The sequence below is a fragment of the Sus scrofa genome, chromosome 7 (genome assembly GCF_054392235.1).
Source record: "Sus scrofa isolate SSC_HxYL_T2T_F1_AM1 chromosome 7, Sscrofa_HxYL_maternal_Yorkshire_Landrace_v2.0, whole genome shotgun sequence".
Lineage (NCBI taxonomy): Eukaryota > Metazoa > Chordata > Mammalia > Artiodactyla > Suidae > Sus > Sus scrofa.
The window spans coordinates 25750154-25774306 of NC_139389.1; the positions used below are offsets into that span (position 1 = coordinate 25750154).

A 24153-nucleotide genomic window follows, 5' to 3' on the forward strand; every position below is an offset into this window, starting at 1 on the left:
TCTTCCATGACAAGTTCAATTACTCTATCAAATTATTTTCCATGTATTGCTCTACGTTGCTCATTTACATGGCTTCAAATGATTAGCAGGTTTAAATAATAAGAATTCAACCTGAAAAATCTGATAGTTTAATTGGCTTTATTGAATGAATCATAAATTGGGCACCTACCTAATAGAAAGGAGAACTGTACAAAACCAGAGGCTTTTATGGGCAAAAGGGGAAAAGAGTGGATTGCTTCAGGTTTAGGTAAACTCCCTGTGGGGGGTGGAAGGAGACTCTGCGTTACATTACCTCATTGGCGCTAAGCTGAAAATGCCACCTTCCTGGAGGGGGTCGTAACTGCAATTAGATTAGGAAGTAAGTCTTGGTTTGCTTTTGAGGGCTTAGCACAGTGACTCCATTCGGACCTGCCGTTTCTTTTTTAAAATTAAGTCTGCAGAGCACAAAATTCCAAGTCTCCATCATGTTAATCTAATGCATTGCGTATCTTCCCCAACATGCTACCATTCATCTTAAGTTCAATTAATACTTACACACTCAGCAGTTTCTAACAGTGTTTCCTTTTATTACTTAAACAATTTATACCATATGCAAGTTATGCCATAGCTATTTCTCAAAGCCCAACTTAAGTCTCATCTTTCACAAATGTGTCCTGGTTGCCCAATTGTACTCTCTTGCTCTGCATTGCCAAGTCATCTTTCATGCACTAATCAATAAACATGTGAGAATGAAAGGATCTTTCAAGGAATTCAAGTACTCCTATAGCCAGGGGAGAGAGAATATATTAGGGAATGACGGGAGGTACACATGGAAGACTAAAAAAGGACCAAATCACAAAGGGATTTATGTATTATACTAAGGAGGTTGGACTTACCTAAGGTCTCTGGGAGAGTATTTGTTTTATATAAAGTCATGGACTCTAGAGTTGGGGCAACCTTGATTCTCATTTGCATAGCAAGTTATTTAACGTCTGGAAGGTAAAGTTTCCAAATCTGTAGTGAATGGACTAACAGTACCAGCTTCATAGGGTGGTGGGCAGTAAATGAGCTAATGCCTGCAGCATGCTTGGCAGAGTGTCTGGCACCTAGTAAAACTCAGTTCATATTTGCCTACTGATATGTTATTATCAGTAGGGGTATAATACTGACTACCCATGGGGCATGATTAAAACAGAAGAACAATAACTGCTCTTTCCCTGCTCCCGGATTATAAGAGAGTGCCATAGTATTTTGGGTCATTTTCAAATGTTAAAGAAGTTCACTTTTAGTGGTAATAAGGCATTCTTGTGTAAATAATTAAAATGTCCACGCCAGGCTACACTTAACTTACATTTAAAGCTTGTAAATCTTTCAGAGTTCCTGTTGTGGCACAGTGGTTAAGGAATCTGACTAGGAACCATGAGGTTGCTGGTTCGATCCCTGGCTTCGCTCAGTGGGTTGAGGATCTGGCGTTGCTGTGAACTGTGGTATAGGTCACAGACCCAGCTCGGATCCTGTGATGCTGTGGCTCTAGCCAGCGGCTACATTTCTGATTGGACCCCTAGCCTGGGAATCTCCATATGCCAGGGAGCACCCCAAGAAATGGCCCCCAAAAAATAAAAAATAAAAATAAATAAAAAAATAAAGCTTGTAAATCTTTAAAGCTTGAGCCTATTCCTGTCTGAAACCCTGGAGTGGGGGCTGGAGTGTTCTAAGAGCCTCTTCTTTCCATCGTGTGCATCTTCCTCCGTGTGCATCTAGCTTGAAAAGGATAGTGTCTGGACTTGCCAGGGTGAAACTCTGCAGAGAGGAAAGCAGAAGGTAGGCAGTGACGTTTATTTGACTCTGTAGCCAAAGACTGCTTTCTTTAGTTTCTCACATTCACGTGATTTTAGGCAATTATTAGGCAATTAGAAAATGTGAGGTAATCTAGTTAACGTCATCAGCTATCAGGGGAGGACAAATTGAAATCATGATATATATACCGCCAAACTGGCTAAAAGTAAAAAGATACAAAATATGAAGATATGAGCTAACAGGATAGATTTGTAAATATATATGCACCTACATGCATAGATTATATATGATCAGAAAAACCATGAATATGACAGAAATGAGAGAACAACTCAGTGATGGGTGGGGATGGGGACAGAACTTATATATCTTTGTGGTTTGACCTAGAGAGAAACCAAAAACATCAGAGGGGTGAAAGTATCTTTCAGAAGCATCTCCTGGGACAGCTCTTCTCTGGATACTACACAGCCTGATATTCATTGCCACATTGGGAGATCTGTGTCCTTGGGATCTTCCCAGATTCATTGTCCTGTGACCTCTCTTAGCTTCTCCTGCCTTGCTGATCTTCAGGGTGCTCCATCTCAACTAACAGTCCCTCCAACCAGTACGTGGGCCTTAGGCATCGAGTTGGCATTTCAAGGTAATACTAATTTGAACTCTATGATTTCTTTTTCCCACCACCGTAGGAGTCTCAGTGTACAAAAATCTGGAAGACTTCCTCTCTTTTAACTTGTTCACTTCCACTGATGCCCTGATTTTCTATCGACACCATGCCTATGACTCTTAACTTGTAAGAGTAAATTGGGATTATGGCTTAAAGTGAGAGGAGATCACATGGTGCATGGACGATGGTAAATTTTGCATCATAGTGGAATAGAATCCTTCCACAAGCCTAAAGGGAACATATTCTTACAATTATCCATGTAAATGTGGAACCAGTTCACGACTGTGAATTGATCTTTCATGGCGTTTCTGTTGAAGTACTGTTATGTGGGGGGGGGAGGTAGGGAGAGGGTTAAACAGGAGGAATTCTTATTTGACGGAGAGGGTAAGGTAGCAACCTGCAGCCTGGATTGAAGAGTATTGAACCAAGTCTCTTGATCCAGACCTCCCCCCACCGCTGGGTAGTTAAACAGATGGGAATTGACCCCGAATAAGAGGATGGAAGAAATTATGCGTGTATGTGCATATTTGTGGTTTTGTGCATGGATAGCTGTGCATGTCACTGTGAGTGTGTCTATAAGCAAAATACGTCTGTATAATGTGAATGAGCTTGTTCCTTAGTAGTTCTTTTGTAGTCTCATTTTACTGTGATTTTCGTTCGCTGTTTTGAGTGATCACTCAGTGACTTCATGCTGCTGTTGCACGTCCAGACCGCCCACCTGACTCGTCCTTTGACTTCATTTTCTTTCCCCTGGGTTCTGCTAAATATCTGTTTACATGATAAGTTATTGATCACTGAGAATCTATTTCAATTCCACAATTCATGTTCACAACAAGTAATATCACAATTTTAGGGTACGCAGTTATTACTAGGGAAGAATTTGGAAAACTGAGTGATTTCGATTGATGACAAGTAGAGGTGCCTATTTGTCTTGAACATGAAATACAGTTACAGTCTTTGGGAATGTTTTGCATCAGTGAATTTATTTTAAACCTTTGCACTTATAGCTGTTTGACTTTTAACAAACCCATTAAAACTGTGGCCTCTTTAGTCTTCCAGAAGGTAAAAAAATCGATGTGGGCTTGAGGTACATTGAGGCCATTTCTTTCTCCACCAAAGAGCTTTCCTTTCCCAGAGCCTCATTCCCTCCATTCAGCTTCAACCACCTCTTCTTTCAACATGTGAGACAAGAAAGCTGACTCCCTTCCTCACCACCACTCACCAAAGAAGCAAGGACTTTTGTTCCCCACACACAGCATGAATTTACATCACTAATCAGCCGGTGGTCTGAGTTAACCAATCCTTAAAGGAAATATAATATGTTTTTGAAATTATGTGCCTATAATGACCAAACATTTAGATCTAAATGTTAATATTATTACTTTCAATAGCCTAATGTTTGCCATTTTACAGGAAAAATAACCTCTCCAGAAGTTATTGCAAAAAATAACCTCTCCAAAAATGATGCCTGTCTAGAAGTTGACGGTCATGCATATAACGCAAATCCTGGAAAAAATGCTCACTTCAAATTCATAGTTGAAAAAGTTAAATGTTATTGACAAGTATTATGTACATATATTACACATCAGTATCCCTGAGTTTTCCCCATTTAGTGTGAATGATTTGCCATGAACTCTCAATTAATCAAATGCATTTTATTCTTCTGATATTCTCTCTATTCCTTTATTTTTTCCTGTGATAAATTTTATCTCACTTTCCTATGAGTTATCTCCAAAGGAAACTCCTTCTTCTACCATGAGCCTTCACGTGCCTTTCTTTCTGTACAGTGTCTGGCCCTTCATGTCCTTTGCCGCAGCTTCTGAAGGAGACTGCCGAGATTTATTCTCCCGGGCACGGTAATTTCTCCCAGAGTTAGTGCTTCAAAGAGTAATTTTAAGAGGTTGATATTGTGGCCAGAGGCCAAAGCTACATCCTTCCTCTAAATTCCTACAATGTTTTCCTCCTTATTCTGAGCAGGGTGATGGGCACGAACAGTAGCACTGTTGAAGACAACATCATCCTGGTGGGCTTCTCGGATCAGCCCAGCCTGGAAAAGATACTCTTCGGGGTTGTTTTGGCATCATACCTCCTGACTCTGGTGGGAAACACAATCATCATTCTGATCGCTTCCATTGACCCTAATCTCAAAACACCCATGTACTTTTTCCTCACCCACCTCTTCCTAGTTGATATCTGCCTTACCACCAGTATTGTCCCCCAGCTGCTGTGGAACCTCAGGGGACCAGCCAAGACCATAACCGCCCTGGGCTGTGCTGTCCAGCTCTATGTCTCCCTGGCTTTGGGCTCCACTGAGTGTGTTCTCCTGGCTGTCATGGCTTTTGACCGCCATGCTGCCGTTTGCAAACCTCTCCGCTATGCAGCTGTGATGAACCCACGGCTGTGCCAGGCCCTGGCAGGGGTTGCATGGCTGAGTGGAGTAGGAAACGCTCTCATCCAGAGCACTGTCACCCTCTGGCTGCCTCGCTGTGGACACCGGCGGCTCCATCATTTCTTCTGTGAGGTGCCTTCCATGATTAAGCTTGCGTGTGTGGACATCCACACCAATGAGGTCCAGCTATTCTTTGCATCCCTGGTCTTGCTCCTCTTGCCCTTAGCACTGATACTGACGTCCTATGGACACATCGTCAAGGCAGTTACTAGGATCAAGTCAGTCCAGGCCTGGCGCAAAGCCCTGGGGACATGTGGATCCCACGTGATGGTAGTGTCCCTCTTCTATGGGACCATCACCGCAGTGTACATCCAGCCCAACAGCTCTTACGCCCATACTTCTGGGAAATTCATCTCCCTCTTCTACACGGTGCTGACTCCAACCCTCAACCCTCTCATCTACACACTGAGGAATAAAGATGTGAAAGGAGCTATGAGAAGACTATTTCATAGGGACTTGGGCTCATAAAAAACAAAGCAGAGCCCACAAGGATCAGCTTGCGTGTGTGTGTGTGTGTGTGTGTGTGTGTGTGTGGCTAAAAGAGTCATTTTGCACAATCCTTCGCTAAAGAAATGTACTGTTCTACAAGGAGCACATGCGATCTTCATAGTTTGCCTGGTTGTCTTTTATTGGCCTCAGAACTATCCGTCCTCTTCATCCTTCCCAGGCTTCTTTGGGGCCCTTCGTAAGGCAATGTCTCCTCACACCCTGTAAATGTCCATTATTCATATCATTTCTGGTTCTTGCCCTCCCTGCCTGTGTTTTTCTTCCGCCTTCCTTCCTTTTTCCATGGTCCACTCTGTTTTTCTCCTTTGTCCTTTCCCTTGTTATCCTTTTCTTTCTCTCCTTTTTGTTGCTTCCTTCTTTCCCTCCCTGTTATTCTTTTTATGATGTGCTTATCATTTCCCTGGCTGCTTCTACATTCTATTCCTTCCCATCAATAGTCTAACAATTCCTGGAAACAACTCTCTAAAACCAATTTCCCATTGATCACAAGAAAGAGCTTTCTTGCCTTGTGGAGTACAGTGGAGAGATTAGACTAGAGAATTTGGGTTTTTTTTTTGGGGGGGGTGTTTTTTTGTTTTTTGTTTTTTGTTTTGTTTGTTTGTTTTTTTGCCTGTTTAGGGCCACTCCTGTGGCATATGGATGTTCCTGGGCTAGGGGTCAAATTGGAGCTGCAGCAGCTGGCCATAACAACACCAGATCCAAGCCACATCTGAAACCAACACTGCAGCCCACAGAAATGCTGGATCCTTAACCCACTGAGCGGGGCCAGGGATCGAACCTATGTCCTCATGGATCCTAGTCAGGTTTGTTACTGCTGCATCACAATGGGAACTCTGAGAATTTGGATTTTAACTCCAAAAGTTCCTTTTTGAGCTTGTGCAGGTTTTACTGAAGTTTTTGTATCCATGTTTATTTACAAGTAAAAAAAGGAATGAGCTTTACCATTACGTTGATTAAAAGATCAAAAAGTAAGTGTAGTGTAAACTTACTAGTTTTTGTTTGGTGATTGGTTTGTAATGCAAGTGCCTGACTTAAGCTTTGATTGTGGAGGCATCTGCTTCAAAGGGGACAATCTCAAAAAGAACCATTGCCACCCACAGGACGAGATAAAGAGCCAGGCTGTCCCCAACTCCCATCCCTCAGAGTCCTTTGTTTCAGAGATCTTGGTTGATTTTAGGTAACCGACAATTCGGACCACTTGATTTTCTCTTCCTGCTCTTATGTTTTCACCACTAAAGATGGAACCCAGAAACCCCAAGCTCCCACCTTTGGTGCCAATAAAAGCAGAACCCAGACCTGCTCTCTCTCTCTACCTGAGACCTCACGGTGCAGCCCCAGATTTTCAATCATAGTAAGAACCCCAAGGGCCAATCCACCCTCAACACTGATTATCCATAGGCTGAGACCAGCACAAAACAATAAGTAAAGCAGCTGCCAAAAGTGATCAATATATGTCAATTAACATTTTTTTCTTCCTTTTTTTTGGCTGCACCCTTGGCATGCAGAAGTTTCCACAGCCACAAAGCCAGATTTTTAAGGGCTAGGCCACCCAGGAACTCCATTTAACATCTTTTCAATCTTCTAACTTTCCTATCATAGTATTCTCCCTATTTTGATCTAATATATGCTTATCACTTTCAATAGTATTGAATTTATCTAGTTGATAATTAGTTACCATTTTATATCTGAATGGAAAATTTGTTACCATTTTATATCTGAATCAAAAAATAATCCTTGGGAAATATGGTAAAAATAAGTTCCCCTTTTGCCCTCATAATATGGAAAAAAAAAAACATGATTTATTTTCTTCACTCATTTCACTCACTTTTTTTGGTAAAAAAGTATGACACTTTTGCTTTTAATGGTGACAACAGGGCTGAAATTGGTATTTCCAAAGGATAGGTATTGTAGTGTGGTCATAAAGAATACTTGAACTCAAAGAGATCAGAACCTCTGTTCTGTCTCTAGCATTTATTTCCCAGCTGCATAACTCCAGGTAAATCACTTACATTTCCAACCCTCATTTCTCCATTTCTAAAACGGGGACCACCTCAGAGCTTTGTTGTAAGTATTTTAGGAGATGGTGAGAAGGCATATAGGAAGGAGTCCGTAAGTGTCAGTTATCATTAACAAACTCTGTTGACCTGGTGATAATCGTGGTGCCAGACTGAGCGGCCTTGATGACAAATACATGCTTTTCAGGCATAACCTATGTGGGTTGTCACAAGTCATTGTTAATATTCTACTAAGTTCACTGGTGATAATCAAATGAGTTCCGCTTTGAAATCTAACCCAATATGTGGGTCAGTTAATTTCATCAAATGTGCTTTTTTTTTTTTTTTCATTGACAAGCCAACAGCAGTTAGTCTAGTGTGATCTAATAATTGTGACTCAATTATAGCATCTAATTCTGGCCTTGATTTCTGTCATTTCCAATTTCCAACAGTCTGGGGAAAAAAGTTTTCCTCATGTAAACCCTGACCAAAGATATCCTTATCCAGACATTACAGTGCACCTCATGTTTGGTCATACAGTTCACTTCCCAACCTGCCAGCTGGATTCACCAACCATAACAGTATCAGATGAGGTCCCGAATGGCAAGGTCCTCCTGTAAAGCTATACCAGCGTGATCTATCACTCGACTGGATGCTTATCCATAATTTTTTTCATTTTCTTAACTGCTGGCTGTCTCTATCTCCCTATTATTCCCACAGTTACTCTTCTTAATTTTCAGAAAATTACTTAATTTCTCACATCAAAATTAAAGCAATGAGAAATTTATATTAAAGAAAATGAACCTGTTGGAGTTTCCACTGTGGTACAACAGGTTAAGGATCTGGCATTGCCACAGCTGTGGCATAGATTGCAGCTTCACCTTGGATTTCATCCCTGGCCCAGGAACTTCCATATGCTGCATGTGTGGCCAAAAAAGAAAGATGAAACAAAGAAAGAAAGAACAATCCTGTGATCTCTGCTCCTTAAGAACTTTGCTTAAGATGAAAATCTGTGCACAAAGAACTGAAAAGTCATAAATTAACATATCAACAATTATTCATTACATACGAAATCAGTAATAGTCTATGCACCACTATATGTTTATCCCTGTGAAGAATTAGAGCATCCTAGAATAACTGACAAACAGTATGTAATATTCCTATAAAATATATTTCATGATTTATGAATCAATTAAAAATCAATGTAAGGTCATAACAGATGCACAATAAAATAAGACAGCACATATAGTGAATGCCTATGTGTCTGAGAAATTCAAATAAAGCATAAATCTAGTGAGTACTGGGTAGTACTTTGAAGGAAGAGCTAAAACTACAAACATATGCGGGGTCAAGAAATTTGCTTTCCAGGTAAGAATGTCCTGAATGTGCTAAGGCTCAGAGGGCAACATATTTGAAGGATGGAAATCACTGGTTTCCAATGATATACTTTGGGAATAGAAATAATATGGCACCTTAAGTTTCAACAACTGAATAAATCATTACGGAATAAAAGTGAAGTGAATTTTTTCAAACTTAACACACTTATTTTCTATTATTTTATCCCTATAACCAGCTACCTAAATAGATTTTTAGAAATAGAGCTCTGGTAAATAATAAGTTTAATGAAGATATTTATCCCCATTCCTTTCTGAAAACCATAAAAATATATTAAATACAAAATTGTATGTATCTATAAGGACAAATGGAACTGGAGAGGAACTGAGAGCAAGCAGAAATCAATAAACTTTTGGAAGATAGGAAGCAGATGGAAGGTAGTAAATGACTTACTGGAAAAAAAGGAAAAAAAAAAGATGACGAATAATGCCTTGAAAGGACTGGGAGGCAGAGAGGAGCAGCCAGCAGGAATAAAGGCCATTTGTACTGCAGAGCCTTGGAGTAGCAGTGGTGCTAAGAAAGGTGAGCATTGGGGATCTTAGAAGGCAGGTTGCAGAGTGAGGCTAAAATCACAACCATTAAAAAGTCTGCCTAAAAAGTGTAGGTCTCCCGAGTCCATACAACTAGGTGAGGGACCTTCTGTTATCAAAGCTGGTAAAAGGAGTGGTCACCCTTAGACGAGTCAGGTCAGAGAGCACCCCCAGGCCTGGAAGAGAGTTGACTAGAATGTCACCCCCAAAACAGGGTATTTGGTTAGGTGCTTCGGACAGCCTCTTTCCCCCTGGTTTTTCCTCATTCTGCTCCTAGAACACTGGTCAGCTTTAGAACCTTGTAACTCTCTAGGCAGGAAAATAGAAGTGGTTCCTGTGGGGAATGTAGAAGGCTTTTACAAAGCAACCAAAAGTGTCCTGACATTTGAGTTATTCCAGGGAAAGCCTTGATCATCCCATCAGCAAGCATCCCCCAAGCACACAGCATTTCCAACTAATTTTTGGGTGAAGGCATTGCCTCACCTCTGAGTCAGTCCTCTAACAGAGGGAGACAAACATAAACAGAGAGAAAAAAGAGAGAGAGAAAGAAAAGACACATAAAATGCAGGATAAAAGAACAGTAAAAATCTTTGTAACTGGTATAATTAATGAAGGCTCATCAAACCAACCAACCAACCAACCAACCAACCCCCAGGACTTAAAAGTAGAATGATAAGGAAAGAAGCAATAAAAAAAACTTAGAACAGTCTCCCAAAGCAACAAAAATAAAAGCAAAAATAAACCAGTGGGACCTAATCAAACTGACAAGCTTTTGCACAGCAAAGGAAACCATAAAAAACAAAAAGACTTACCAAATGGGAGAAAATAGTTTCAAATGATGCAACTGAACAGGGTTTAATCTCTGAAACATACAGGGAGTTCCCATCGTGGCTTAGTGGTTAACGAATCCCACTAGGAACCCTGAGGTTTCAGGTTTGGTCCCTGGCCTTGCTCAGTGGGTTAAGGATCCCGCGTTGCTGTGAGCTGTGGTGTAGGTCACAGATGTGGCTCGGATCCCGTGTTGCTGTGGCGCTGGTGTAGACTAGAGGCTTCAGCTCTGATTAGACCTCTAGCCTGAGAACCTCCATATGCTGCGGGAGCAGCTCTAGAAAAGGTAAAAAGACAAAAATAATAAATAAATAAAATATACAATCAACTTATACAACTCAACAGTAAAAAAGCCAACAACCCAATTGAAAAATGGGCAAAAGACCTAAATAGACATTTCTCCAAAGAAGATATACAGATGGCCAACAAGCACATGAAAAAAATGCTCAACATGCCTGAATATTAGAGAAATGCAAATCGAAATTACTATGAGATACCACCACACACCAGTCAGAATGGCCATCATTAATAAGTACACAAATAACAAATGCTGGCGAGGGTGTGGAGAAAAGGGAACCCTCCTGCACTGTTGGTGGGAATGTAAGCTGGTATAACCACTATGGAGAACAGTATGGAGGTATCTTAGAAAACTATGCATAGAACTACCATATGACCCAGCAATCGCACTCTTGGGCACATACCCAGACAAAACTTTCCTTGAAAAAGACATGTGCACCCACATATTAATTGCAGCACTATTCACAATAGCCAGGACATGGAAACAACCCAAATGTCCACTGACAGATGATTGGATTAGGAAGATGTGGTATATATATACACAATGGAATACTACTCAGCCATAAAAAAGAACAAAATAATGCCATTTGCAGCAACATGGATGGAACTAGAGACTTTCATCCTGAGTGAAGTAAGTCAGAAAGAGAAAGACAAATACTATATGATATCACCTACATCTGGAATCTATTATACAGCACAAATGAACCTTTCCACAAAAAAGAAAATCATGGACATGGAGAACAGACTTGTGGTTGCCAAGGGGGAGGGGGAGGGAGTGGGATGGACTGAGAATCTGGAGTTAATAGATGCAAATTGTTGCATTTGGAATGGATAAGCAATGAGATCCTGCGTATAGCACTGGGAACTATATCTAGTCACTTATGATGGAGCATGATAAAGTGAGAAAAAAGGATGTACACATGTATGTGTAACTGGGTCACCTTGCTGTGCAGCAGATAATTGACAGAACACTCTAAACCAGGTATAATGGAAAAAATAAACATTATTACTATTAATAATAATAAAAATAAAAAGACACTCTACTCCTGTTAAAAAAAAGTTTCAAAGGCTCTTAATGAGGATTAATAATGACTTTAAAAAATTGCTTCTAAAAACCCAAACATACTATCTTCTGTTGAGTAGTACAATACAGACCTAGTTTACATTATTTTCCTAATTCATTAAATGGTTTCTGTTACCTTAACAAAATATTAGAACAGTAAAATTAAATTGAAAAGAGAGAAGCATTCAAACATAACCTTGAAATTTCCTAGAGTGAAGGAAAAAACCAAGATAAAAAAATAGCAGAAGAAATTCAAGAAAAACCAGAAGACGAATATACAAGGACAACATTCGAAGGACAGGAACTTCAGGCAGAAAGGAATAGAATTGAGAGAAGGAAAATGTTTTTTCAACATAAAAATTAAAGGGCTCCCTACCAACATGTGGCAATGCAAGCTGTCTGCCCCCTGTATAGGCACAAAGCCGGTGAATTATCTGTAGAGAATTTTAAGATAGTAATAAAATCAACTGAAGTAGATTTGCTTGTTATTAACCCTTGTGCTGCCAATTCTAAACAAATTCAGGGATAACATACATGCTCAAAAAAAAAAAAAAAACTTTTGTATCTAAAAAACTACTGCAGTTTCTATTTAGTTTTAATAAGTTTTGACTTAGCAAACTTTTCTTGCTTATCTTTAATAAACATTGCATTCTATCTGGAAGTTGATTTAGAGAATTCCCAGCTATATGGTCAACTTCTCACATAAACCAATTTAAGAGTAACGTTCTAATGTTGAAATTCTTTTAAATAGCTTGAGGCCCTCCAGTCCCTGTAGTGCTGTCTATTTCTACACTTGAATAGATGATTAGAAATAAATGACGATAGCACCGCAATTGCAAAAACTTGAGCATCTGTATCCTGATAAGAACACCTAGAGTGTTTATTTATGTTTAAAATGTGAAACAGTGAAACAAATGTGAATTGAAGATATAACATCTTTTTTTCTCTTCCATGTTTCAAAGTTTCATTGAAGTATAGTTGACTTACAATGTCGTAATAATTTCTGCTATATGATAAAATGAGTCAGTTATATATATATATATATATATATATATATATATATATATATATACGCACACACACACACACATCCATTCTTTCTCAGATTCTTTTCCCATCTAGATCATCACAGAATATTGAGTAGAATTCCCTGTGCTATATAGCAGGTCCCCACTGGCCAGTCACTCCATACACCACAGGGTGCATATGCCAATCCCAACCCCTGCCCCAGAAGATGCACTATCTTTGATAAGGGAGGATTTGACTGAAGTTGACTCCTAGAATTAAAATTGAGGTTTCTTCATTTTAATTGTTAGTTGTTTTTCTTAACACTAAGGAACAAATGAAGAAAATAAAATATTACATCAGTGGCATAATTGTTCCTTTTGCAGATGTTCGCTTTTTAAGTTGTCATATGTTTCATTTTTTATGTTGTTATTTTCTACTGCAACAATTACATATTAAAACTTCAATGAAAGAATATATTCTTTTACTATATTTCTCTTCTGGTGTTGGGGAAAGGGAAATTTCCCCCGTACCCCTCTTGAGTTCTTGTGGCCGAACTAATAACAAAATTAACATAAAACAGATTAACAGGAGAAAAAGAAATTAGTTTTAATTCGTGCATGTAGAGATCTCATAGCAATTGGACTTAAAGAGTGGCCAAAGCAGGTACATTTTATACGTTTTAGACAAAGAAACAATAAATGTATGAAAACTGACAGCACAAAGAACCTTAGATTTGAGGTGTTTAATTGGTGAAAAATCTAAACTGTTTGGGTGCTAGGTGGTAAATTAAAGAAGTAACAAAGCTTGTTTATATAGGCTTCTCAGCCCAGATTCCCCTTAGCCTTAAATGCGTCATTTTACCTCCAGATGCAAGAATGCCCCTTTCACATGAGAGGTTTACTTCCCAATTGCAGGGAGTCAGAAAGCAGGATCAGAGTGTCCCTCTTGCATTGATCATTTATTAATTCACGTTAATTCAAAATAATCAATATGCCAGTGAGGCACCTTTTGGGGTGGCCTTCCATGGGCCCCCACACTGACCATTCTAAAGTACCTAATATTATGATCATTAATGAACATATTTTCATTGTAAAAAAGAAGGGGTTGAAAACTATCTACATTAGGTGTTCATAAGTGCACAGCAAAATGGAAGAAAAGAGACCACACAAAAATATAGCAAAATGAGACTGCAATTACCAGCACCCAAGAAAAGAAACTAAGAGCTACTGGGGGGATAGGGTGACAGCTGAAAATTTATAGTTAAAGACTGATAAATAAAAATGGCATTTGTGTACTCAACAAAAAATACTGGAAAGCAAACCTTAAAAAAGCAATGATTTCAAAGTGTTAAGGGGATTTTATTTTTTACTCAGAATTTTATGCTCAAACTATCAGTCATGGAAACATGATGAGAGACTACCGAAATTTTCAGGTATGAGGGCTCTCGTTTTTCTTGTTTGAGTATTCTCAGGAAGCCACAGAGGGCTACGCTCTACCCAAAGGAAGGAAACGTCTGAGAAAGTCAAAAGCATGGGGAGCAGCGTGCAAGGGATTTGAGGCAGAAAAGCAAGGGAGAAAATGCTAGTGAAGGATTTCAGAACATGCCACCCGACATATGCCCCTGTGGCCGAGTCACTGTCTTGAGTTAAGAGGGACTTGAAAAGCAGCAGGTACAGGAAAAGCACTCTGATCTTTCTTTTTCCCTCAGGAGATGAAATTCCCATATGAAAGATATCCTGCCTCCACCTGAAGGAAAATAATACTCTTATTTATCACCAAGGATCAGAAAAGGTGAGATGGAGAGAATTCTATACAAACAGACCTTGTTAAAATAATTCTGTTTCTTTAGCCTCCTCCCACAACCTCATGTAGTTCAGTCCCTTCCCACAACTGTCTCTCGTGACATAAAAGTAAGGAGATGTTACCATTTTCTTGCCTTTCCCTCTTTGCGAGAGTTCCCATGTCACATAGAGCTTGTATTAAATAAATGTGTGTGCTTTTCTCCTGTGGACCTATGTCAACATCTAATTCTCAGTCCCAGCCAAAAAGACCCCTGAGAGGATAAATGTGAGTGTGCTTCCTCTAAGCCAGGCTGGTTGTGAGGGGAAATTTCAGGAAGACATGCATGAGGAGAATCAAGTTTGGAGCACGAATGCTCTGGCAAAGCCCGTCAGGAAAAGTGAGCTGACAGACTATTTGACATCGTCTATCATTCTGAAATGAGCCTGGCAGTTTTGCGGGCTCTATGAATACAAAGTGTAGAGAAAAGTTACACGTGGGCTCTATTAATGAAACTGTAGAGAAAAATTACACATTACACATTTATTAACTCAGAACAACCAAAAATATGTGAGGAAAATTTAATCACAGCTTAGCTGTGAAACCATCCTTATTATCATTGTAATATAAACTCTGAATTATCTAACATTAGAATATACTTATACTGGGGAGTTTTGGTGAACAAGTGTGTATGCGTGAGTGTGTGTGAAAGGAGAAATAAAATATTATGCAAAAGCTGTTGCCTGTTACAAAATTTTACCTGTATTTTTATTGATGTTTAGATTTAAATGCCTTATAAATTTAATTTCTATTTAAACTTTACCCTGAAATTATTTAAAAATGTGGTTTTTAGATTTCAAATTCATGGATGTTTGGCTATGATTTTGTTAGTGGTTTTTTTGGCTCTCATTTTGTTATTGATACCTCATTTTACTATATGTGACTGGTGAATATAATCTGTGACAAAAAAACTAAATGTTGGTCATTTTTCTCCTAGTAGTTCTGAAAGATTTGACTCTATATGCTAAGGTTTGCTTTTTCATTTATGTGTATAGACAAATCATTCAAAATCAGTTTACAGAGCAGCAAATTGGTAAAAGAGCTAACTTAAATTAGCTTACAATAGATCAAAGATGTATTTTGTAATGTCTAACACAGCAACAAGAAGAATAATGCAATGATGTGTTGCTAACAAGCTAATAGGTGAAGAAAGTGTATCATAAACAATATTTGATTAATTATAAAAACATAAAGGCAGTGGAATATGGATAGGTAATAAATTGGACAAAAGGAAATCTCATATAAAAAATTCAGTAATTATGTATATTTTATATATATATATATAGTTATGTAGATTATATAAATGTAACTAAATTGGCCTAAATTGTCCAAATAAATAAAAGTACTTTCAGAGTAAGTTTTTTTAACATCTAGGATAAAAACTATATTAAGAAGCAAAGCATTAAAAAAGACTTACCATTGTGAACACTAGCCAAAGAAAGTTGGTATAGTCATACTAGTAACAAGCATACTGGACTTTAAGGAAAGAACTACTCCTAGGAATAAGAAGAAATATTTCATAACGATAAAATATTTAGTCAATTTGGAAGTCATAATAATCTTAAATTCATATGCATCCTATAACACAACTTCCAAACCTATCAAATAAAAAAGGAAATAGACAAGTCCAAAGCCAAAATTGGATGAATAAAAGGTAGAAGAAACATACAAATATAAATGAGTAAGAATATAGAAAATATGATAAAGGGAATTCCCATGATGGCTCAGCAGTAACAAACCCAACTAGGATCCATGAGGATGTGGGTTCTATCCCTGGCCTCACTCAGTGGATTAAGGATCCAGCGTTGCCATGAGCTGTGGTGTAGGTCACAGACGCCACTTGGATCCTGTGTTGCTGTAGCTGTGGGCAGCAGCTGTAGCTCTGATTCCACCCCTAGCCTGGGAACTTCCATATGCTGCGGGTAAAGCCCTAAAATTCAAAAAAAAAAAAAGAAAGAAAGAAGGAAAGAAAATATGATAACACACAAAAATTACCTAATAAATATAGTTAGAACACAGAAGCTAACAAATGCATACAAATATTTTTCAGGCATATGTATATACAGAACATTTACAAAATGTCGACCATACATTGAATAATAAAGCAAATCTGAATGTACTTGAAAAATTTTTAAGCACAAGAGCATTTTATCTGACAAAAATGAAGCCAAAATAAAAATTAATAACATAATGGACAAAGTTTTCCACATGTAAAAATTTCAAACATAGAAAATGAAGATAGAATAAGATAAACATGTACACAGTAAGTAAACAATAATAGTTATCAATATCACACCAATTTTGTTTCACCTATTTTCTCCCACAATTTTTTGATAATTTTTAAAAGTAAATCCCAGGCGTCAATTACAAACATACGGAGGATAACATCAGAAAAAGAATGTATATATGTGTGTGTGTGTGTGTGTGTGTGTGTGTGTGCCTGTGCGTGTGTTACTGGGTCACTTTGCTGTACAGTAGAAACTGACAGAGAACACTGTCAACAACTATAATGGAAAAAATAAAAATCACTTAAAATTTAAATTAACAAATTTATTTATCATAACCCATCTGCTCATGTTTGTTTTCCTGTTTTAAAAATGTTTTCTTATCTTTGGTTTGTTCAAGTCCGGATTCAAAAAAATTCCACACCCTGCATCTTGTTGATATATTTCTTAAGTGTCCATTTAGGGGTCTGCAAACTGTACCAGGGGTCAGCAAACATATTCTGTAAAGGGCCAGATAATATTCCAGGGTTTGTGGCCCGTAAGATCTTTGCAACCACCACTAATCTCTGCAATTATAGCCCCAAAGCAGCTCCTAAACAATATGTAAATGAATTGCCTAGTTGTATTCTAATAAAACCTTATTTACACAAATAAGCAGCAGGTCATATTTAGCCCACCACTTATGGTTTGCAAACCAATCCCTGGTTTGCAGTTCTGCAAGGGGAGAGGTTAACCTATAAGAGCTAATAATATGCTATGATTTTATAACTTGGCATAGAAAATAACTCCAATATTTATAAAGAAGAAACTCCTTTTGCAAGATCTCTCTCTGACTTATCTCCTTATTTTTATGCCTTGAACCATATGTCCTTCATCCTCTGCTTGTTCATCAATTACTGAACAAAAAAACTTAATACATTCTAAAAATCCAATTGTTTGAGAATTTTGCTTTAAGGCAGAACATGCTTGTGACTGGATTTTTATGTAAATAGAAGATATAGTCTATAGTTTAAAGTCATGATAGGTGTGGCTTAGGTTTCCTCTAGGATGTTTTAAAACATAAATCAGAAGTTATTGGAGTTCCTGTCGTGGCATAGTGGAAACAAATCCAACTACAAACCATGAGGTTGCCAGTTTGATCCCTGGCCTCGCTCAGCGGGTTGAGGATCCGGCATTGCTGTGGCTGTGGTGTAGGCCAGAGGCTACAGCTCCAATTAGACCCCTAGCCTGGGAACCTCCATATGCCACGGGTGCAGCCCTAAAAGACAAAAGACAAAAATGAATAAATAAGTAAATCAGAAGTTACTGTTTCCATCACATATGCCGACTAAAACCAAAGGAGAAGCTTCAATATATACAATAAAATCACTTTCCTTTTTTTTCTTTTTTTAATTTTATTTTATTTTCCCACTGTACAGCAAGGGGATCAAGTTATCCTTACATGTATACATTACATTTACATTTTTCCCCCACCCTTTCTTCTGTTGCAACATGAGTATCTAGACAAAGTTCTCAATGCTACTCAGCAGGATCTCCTTGTAAATCTATTCTAAATTGTGTCTGATAAGCCCAAACTCCCGATCCTCCCACTCCCTCCCCCTTCCATCAGGCAGTCACAAGTCTCTTCTCCAAGTCCATGATTTTCTTTTCTGAGGAGATGTTCATTTGTGCTGGATATTAGATTCCAGTTATAAGTGATATCATATGGTATTTGTCTTTGTCTTTCTGGCTCATTTCATTCAGTATGAGATTCTCTAGTTCCATCCATGTTGCTGCAAATGGCATTATGTCATTCTTTTTTATGGCTGAGTAGTATTCCATTGTGTATATATACCACTTCTTCCAAATCCAATCCTCTGTCGATGGACATTTGGATTGTTTCCATGTCCTGGCTATTGTGAATAGTGCTGCAATGAACATGCGGGTGCATGTGTCTCTTTTAAGTAGAGCTTTGTCCGGATAGATGCCCAAGAGTGGGATTGCGGGGTCATATGGAAGTTCTATGTATAGATTTCTAAGGTATCTCCAAACTGTTCTCCACAGTGGCTGTACCAGTTTACATTCCCACCAGCAGTGCAGGAGGGTTTCCTTTTCTCCACAGCCCCTCCAGCACTTGTTATCTGTGGATTTATTAATGATGGCCATTCTGACTGGTGTGAGGTGGTATCTCATGGTAGTTTTGATCTGCATTTCTCTAATAATCAGGGATGTTGAGCATTTTTTCATGTGCTTGTTGGCCATCTGTATATCTTCCCTGGAGAAATGTGTATTCAGGTCTTTTGCCCATTTTTCCATTGATTGATTGGCTTTTTTGCTGTTGGGTTGTATAAGTTGCTTATATATTCTAGAGATTAAGCCCTTGTCGGTTGCATTATTTGAAACTATTTTCTCCCATTCTGAAAGTTGTCTTTTTGTTTTCTTTTGGGTTTCCTTTGCTGTGCAAAAGCTTTTCAGTTTGATGAGGTCCCATGGGTTTATTTTTGCTCTAATTTCTATTGCTTTGGGAGACTGACCTGAGAAAATATTCATGATGTTGATGTCACTTTCAATGAATGTTTTTTCTGGAGATATGCCCAGGAGTGGGATTGCTGGATCATAAGGTAGTTTGATATACAGTTTTCCGCAAAAAGATACATGCACCCCTATGTTCACTGCAGTACTATTCACAATACCCAAGACATGGAGACAACCTAAATGCCCATTGACAGATGATTGGATTAAGATACACTACATATATACATTGGAATACTACTCAGCCATAAAAAAGACAAAACAATGCATGGATGCAACTATAGATTTTCATACTAGGTGAAGTAAGTCAGAGAGAAAAAGAGAAATACTGTGTGATATCACTTATATTTGGAATCTAAAATATGGCACAAATGATCCTATCTATAAAACAGAAACAGATTATGGACATGGAGAACAGACTTGTGGTTTCCAGGGGGAATGGGAGAGGGGTGAGATGGACCAGCAGTTCGAGGTTGGTAGATGCAAACTATTACATTTAGAATGGATAAGCAATGGGTCCTACTCTACAGCACAGGGAACCATGTCCAATCTCCTGGGTTAGAACATGATGGAAGATAGTATGAGAATGTATATATATATATGTATGTATGTATGACTGGGTCACTTTGGTGTACAGCAGAAATGGAAGCAACATCATAAATCAACTATACCTCAATAAAAAGATTAAAAAATAAAATAAAATGAGACAAAAAAAAATCTCACAAGTTAGAAAGAAACTTAACACCAGGCTTATAACTTCCTAACAGAGACAGTTTGTAGAACCAGAACCAGTTGGTCTATTTCATTCTTATTTATTTCAAGGACTAAGAATGAAGGGAATCAGAATTAATGGGAATAAACCTTACTTGAAATCATGGACACAGCCTCACATCTTGGGTTCTGGAACCAGAATGGCAGGATTGAACACTGGACCAAATACTGGACCATATTTTATTTGTGGTGACAAAATGCTCCAGCTCTTTCTTTCTCTCTTTCTCTCTCTCTTTCTTTCTTTCTTTCTTTCTTTCTTTCTTTCTTTCTTTCTTTCTTTCTTTCTTTCTTTCTTTCTTTCTTTCTTTCTTTCTTTCTTTCTTTCTTTCTTTTTCTTTCTTTTTCTTTTCTCTCTCTCTCTTTCTTTCTATTCAACCTTCCTTCCTTTTTTAGGGATGCAACTGGGACATATGGAAGTTCCCAGGGTAGGGGTTGAATCAGAGCTGCAGCTGCCAGCTTACACCAGAGCCACAGCCATATCCACAGCAACAGGAATCTGAGCCGCATCTGTGGCCTACACCACAGCTCACAGCAACACATGATCCTTAACCAACTGAGCCTTAACCCACTGAACAAGGTTAGGGATTAAAACCCACATCCTCATGGAACTACTTGGGTTTGTAACCTTCTAGGCCACAATGGGAACTTCTCTTTCTTTCTTTAATCTTAGGTTGTATGTGTATCTTTGTCTTGCCTAGAGTTCGCCTAAGAGCTGCCTTGACTTCCTTGTTCCATAAACTGTAGATGATGGGGTTGAGCATGGATGTCACCACGGTATAGAAGAGGGCTAGGAGTTTATCTATTGCTGGTGAATGGCTAGCCTTGGGTCTCAAGTAGGTGACAGATGCTGAGCCATAGAAGAGTGTTACTACAAGTAAGTGGGAAGAACAGGTGGAAAGAGCTTTTCGGCGACCCTCAGGTGAGGGCATGCTGAGCACGGCAGCTAGAATTCTGCCATAAGAAGCAATGATGAGTAAAAATGGGCTGGAAATGCAAAGGGTGGCTACAACAAAGACTGCAGCCTCATTATGGGAGGTATCCCCACAGGCAAGTGCCAGGATAGGGAGGAGGTCACAGAAGAAGTGGTCTATTTCACAGGGGCCACAGAAGTCCAGGGAGAAAATATAGTTGGTCTGGCCCAAGCCTACCATGCATCCCACTCCCCAAGAAACCATTGCCAAATGGACACACACTCCACGACTCATTCGTGTTGCATAGTGAAGTGGGGAGCATATGGCCATATAGCGGTCAAAAGCCATGGCGGCCAAGAGACAGCACTCGCTGGTACCAAGTAACAAAAAGAAAAACATCTGTGTAGCACACCCCTCCCGAGAGATTCCTCGGGCCTCGCTCACAAGGCTCTGCAGCATCTTGGGTGTGACAGAGCACGTGTAGCCAATCTCCAAGAGAGACAGGTTGGCCAGGAAGAAGTACATGGGGGTGTGGAGGACCGGGTTGGACCAGATGGCAGTGGCTATGAGAGCATTGCCCGTTAGTGATGCTAAGAACATGAGCAGGATGAGGGTAAACAAAAGGAAACACTGTTCAGTGACCTCAGAGAATCTGGCAAAGGCAAAGTGTTTCACAGGCATGCTGTTGTCCTGCCACAAGGAACAGTTGAGGCTCATGACTGAAAAAAAGAGAGGCAAGGTCATCATAAAGATTCTTTCAGATAGAAACAAAAATTTTTATATTAGTCTTAACAACCCTTTGTGAGTCAGAGAGATCAATTTCTTACCTGCAGTTCTAAAATTCAAAAAGTTTGGAGGAGGTTTCCCAGGGGTGCAGCCGATTCAGTATCTGGACATTGTGGCATCCTTGGTGAAGGTGGCAGCAATGAAAAGGGTTTGATCCCTGGCCCCACAAACTTCCACATGCCAGGAGTGTATCCAAAAAAAAAAAAAAAAAAAAAGTTTGGAAATTACACTCATCCCTACACCTTTTCAAACCAAATCCTATTCTATGTTCACTATCCCAGTTGATTTGTCCAAGGTATACCTAGTCATCAAGCATAAAATGGAAAAAAGAAATTCAGCTCATTTCTCTCTTCATCTCTTCCTTTACTCACTTGGCAAACACTACCACGGAAAGGTCCTCTCTTATCTATTTCTTTCCACTTTCATTGCACTGATTTGCTTTCTTCATTTATTCACTCAACAAGGGTATATGGAATGCACACTATTTTGCAGTCCTCCAATTCAGCAATGGGAGAAAACCCCACTTTTTTTCCCAAATGTAACTTCTTTAGTGAAGAAAAGCAAAAATTAAATGACTGTTCAATACATAAATAATTGCCACAATGCAGAGAAACAGAAGCAGTTTATGTTCTGGTGACTAAACAATTTAGATTGGGTATTCAAAGAGGGTTCTTGACAATGAGAAGCATGAGCTGAGATGTGGATGAAGAAGAGGCAGCCATGTGAAGACTATCACAGTCACTCATATCATATCTATATTGTGCTACCGAGATAATCCCATCATTGCAACAAATTTCTTCATTTTTAATATTTCACACCTGCCAACTGTTCTCCATTAGAGTGTTCTTTGCTAAATGAAAACTATTATTGTCTCAAGTTAAAATTAAAAAAAAAATTTTTTTTTGGCCACCCCATGGCATATGAGGTTCCTGGGCCAGGGATCAGATCCAAGCCACAGTTGTGACCTACACCACAGCTGTGGCAACACTGGATCCTTAACACACTGTGCCAGGCTGGGGGTGAAACCTGCATACCAGCCTTTCTTTTGTACCACAGTGAGAACTCCTAAAATTCAAATTTCTTAATACAATTAGTGAAAATTTATGCATGGAGTCACTGATTATTTATAGAAACTTTTATTTCACTCCTTATCCAAATGGACCTCATGTTATAGTCACATCAAACTACTTGAATCTTTTAGTATGTGCCTTGCTTGCATGTATTTCCTTTTCTTTCTGCTCATTTCTCCCTGGGGGCTTGACATTTGCCTCCCTGTGTGTCCATCTACCGAACAGCCTATGTCCAAGTTCGAGTACAGCTTCTTCTTCTCTTTGGAATCCTCTTCCCTACTCCCACACTCCCTTGCCTCAATATTAGTCAGTTACATGCCCCCTCCGCTGTGTGTTCCCAACGCCCTAGCTGCGATGAGAGCACTTACACTATCCCAAAGACAATTGTGCATTTCTTCCTGAGAGTAGCCTTAGACACACAGAATGAAGAATTTTATGTACACCATTATATCCCCACTCTTAACAATGAATAAGTTGTCATGTGATAAGTGTGAATGCTAAGCTTTACCCTGGCTGCTTATATATGCTGCTTTCTAGGGCTTATTCTGTTTTCTTAAGTTAATTATGATAAATCTTAAATCCCTTAAATATTTCAAATGTGACAGCTATTTTTTTCTCAATCTGATGATTCCTATCAACTCCTGACAAAGTAAATATTCCTTGTTATTTTTGTGGATGTTCTACAGCTTATATTGCTCTTTTGAAATGTCACCAACTGAAGTTATTAACAATGTTTGCCATGAAAAGGGCAAAGAGTGAGGAGGATTTACTTCTATGCCTTTGGACTCGTATCTGTTCATTAGCTTAGCTGAGATCGGGTTTTTACTAATGTGTTTATAACACATCATTATTTATCCCATGCTAATGTTCAATGGCAGTATATATAAGGTAAAAGTATGCTCTTTGAGATTCAAAATTATTATGAACAGACAAAAGTTTAGGTGCATTCACAAAATATATGTACAAAAATGTACATTTTGCACATACACATCTACCTGTACAATCACAGAGAGAAACACACACATTCAAATCCGTATTGAGCAGCACAGTAATCAAGAGTGCTCTAGAGATAGTCTGTCTGGGTTCAGATCCTAGCACAGCCATCTAGTGCTGGGTCAAAGCTAAAATTTTCTTAAAATTTACTCAACTTTCCCATTTATAAAGGAAGTTTATAAAGGAAGTAGGACTTCTCTAAAGGGGTTGCTATGAGGAGTAATTCCTATAAAACTTGGGAAAGTGGTTAACTACTCCAAAAATATTGGTTATAGTATAGCAGTGCTTATATACCTGCATATTGTCACAATAATTTTACCTTCGTATATACCCTCTCATGGGATTTTATGTCACAATCCCTAATCATTCCTCCTGTTCATTACTTTCATCACCATTTCATGTTTTTCTATTCATCTACCATGAAGGAAAGAGGAAAAGCAAAAAATACAAACATACATACAAACATAAAAATGGCACCTAAATGTCCTGGGAAAAATAGTTGTCTATTATAGATCATTTTAATGTACTAATTTGGGTAT

General features: G+C 38.7%; 3 protein-coding genes across 3 annotated transcripts in view; 1 reads left to right on the plus strand and 2 right to left on the minus strand.

Moving 5' to 3' along the window:
* The window catches only part of LOC146401418 (uncharacterized), a 274139-nt gene that overhangs the window by 177908 nt on the left and 72078 nt on the right, over positions 1 to 24153 (minus strand). The window lies entirely within an intron of this gene.
* Positions 4419 to 5354, plus strand: LOC110259033 (olfactory receptor 2G3-like). The gene has a single exon (XM_021082326.2). The coding sequence runs from the start codon at positions 4419 to 4421 to the stop codon at positions 5352 to 5354; it is 936 nt and encodes a 311-aa protein (XP_020937985.2).
* On the minus strand, positions 20463 to 21509 carry LOC100152090 (olfactory receptor 10C1-like). Its single transcript, XM_021082291.2, has one exon. It carries the CDS (start codon positions 21507 to 21509, stop codon positions 20463 to 20465), a length of 1047 nt encoding a protein of 348 aa, XP_020937950.2.

Excerpts from the sequence above, each read along its gene's own strand:
- LOC100152090 (XM_021082291.2), bottom strand. The coding sequence starts at position 21,509 with ATGACCTTGCCTCTCTTTTTTTCAGTCATGAGCCTCAACTGTTCCTTG.
- LOC110259033 (XM_021082326.2), top strand. The coding sequence starts at position 4,419 with ATGGGCACGAACAGTAGCACTGTTGAAGACAACATCATCCTGGTGGGC.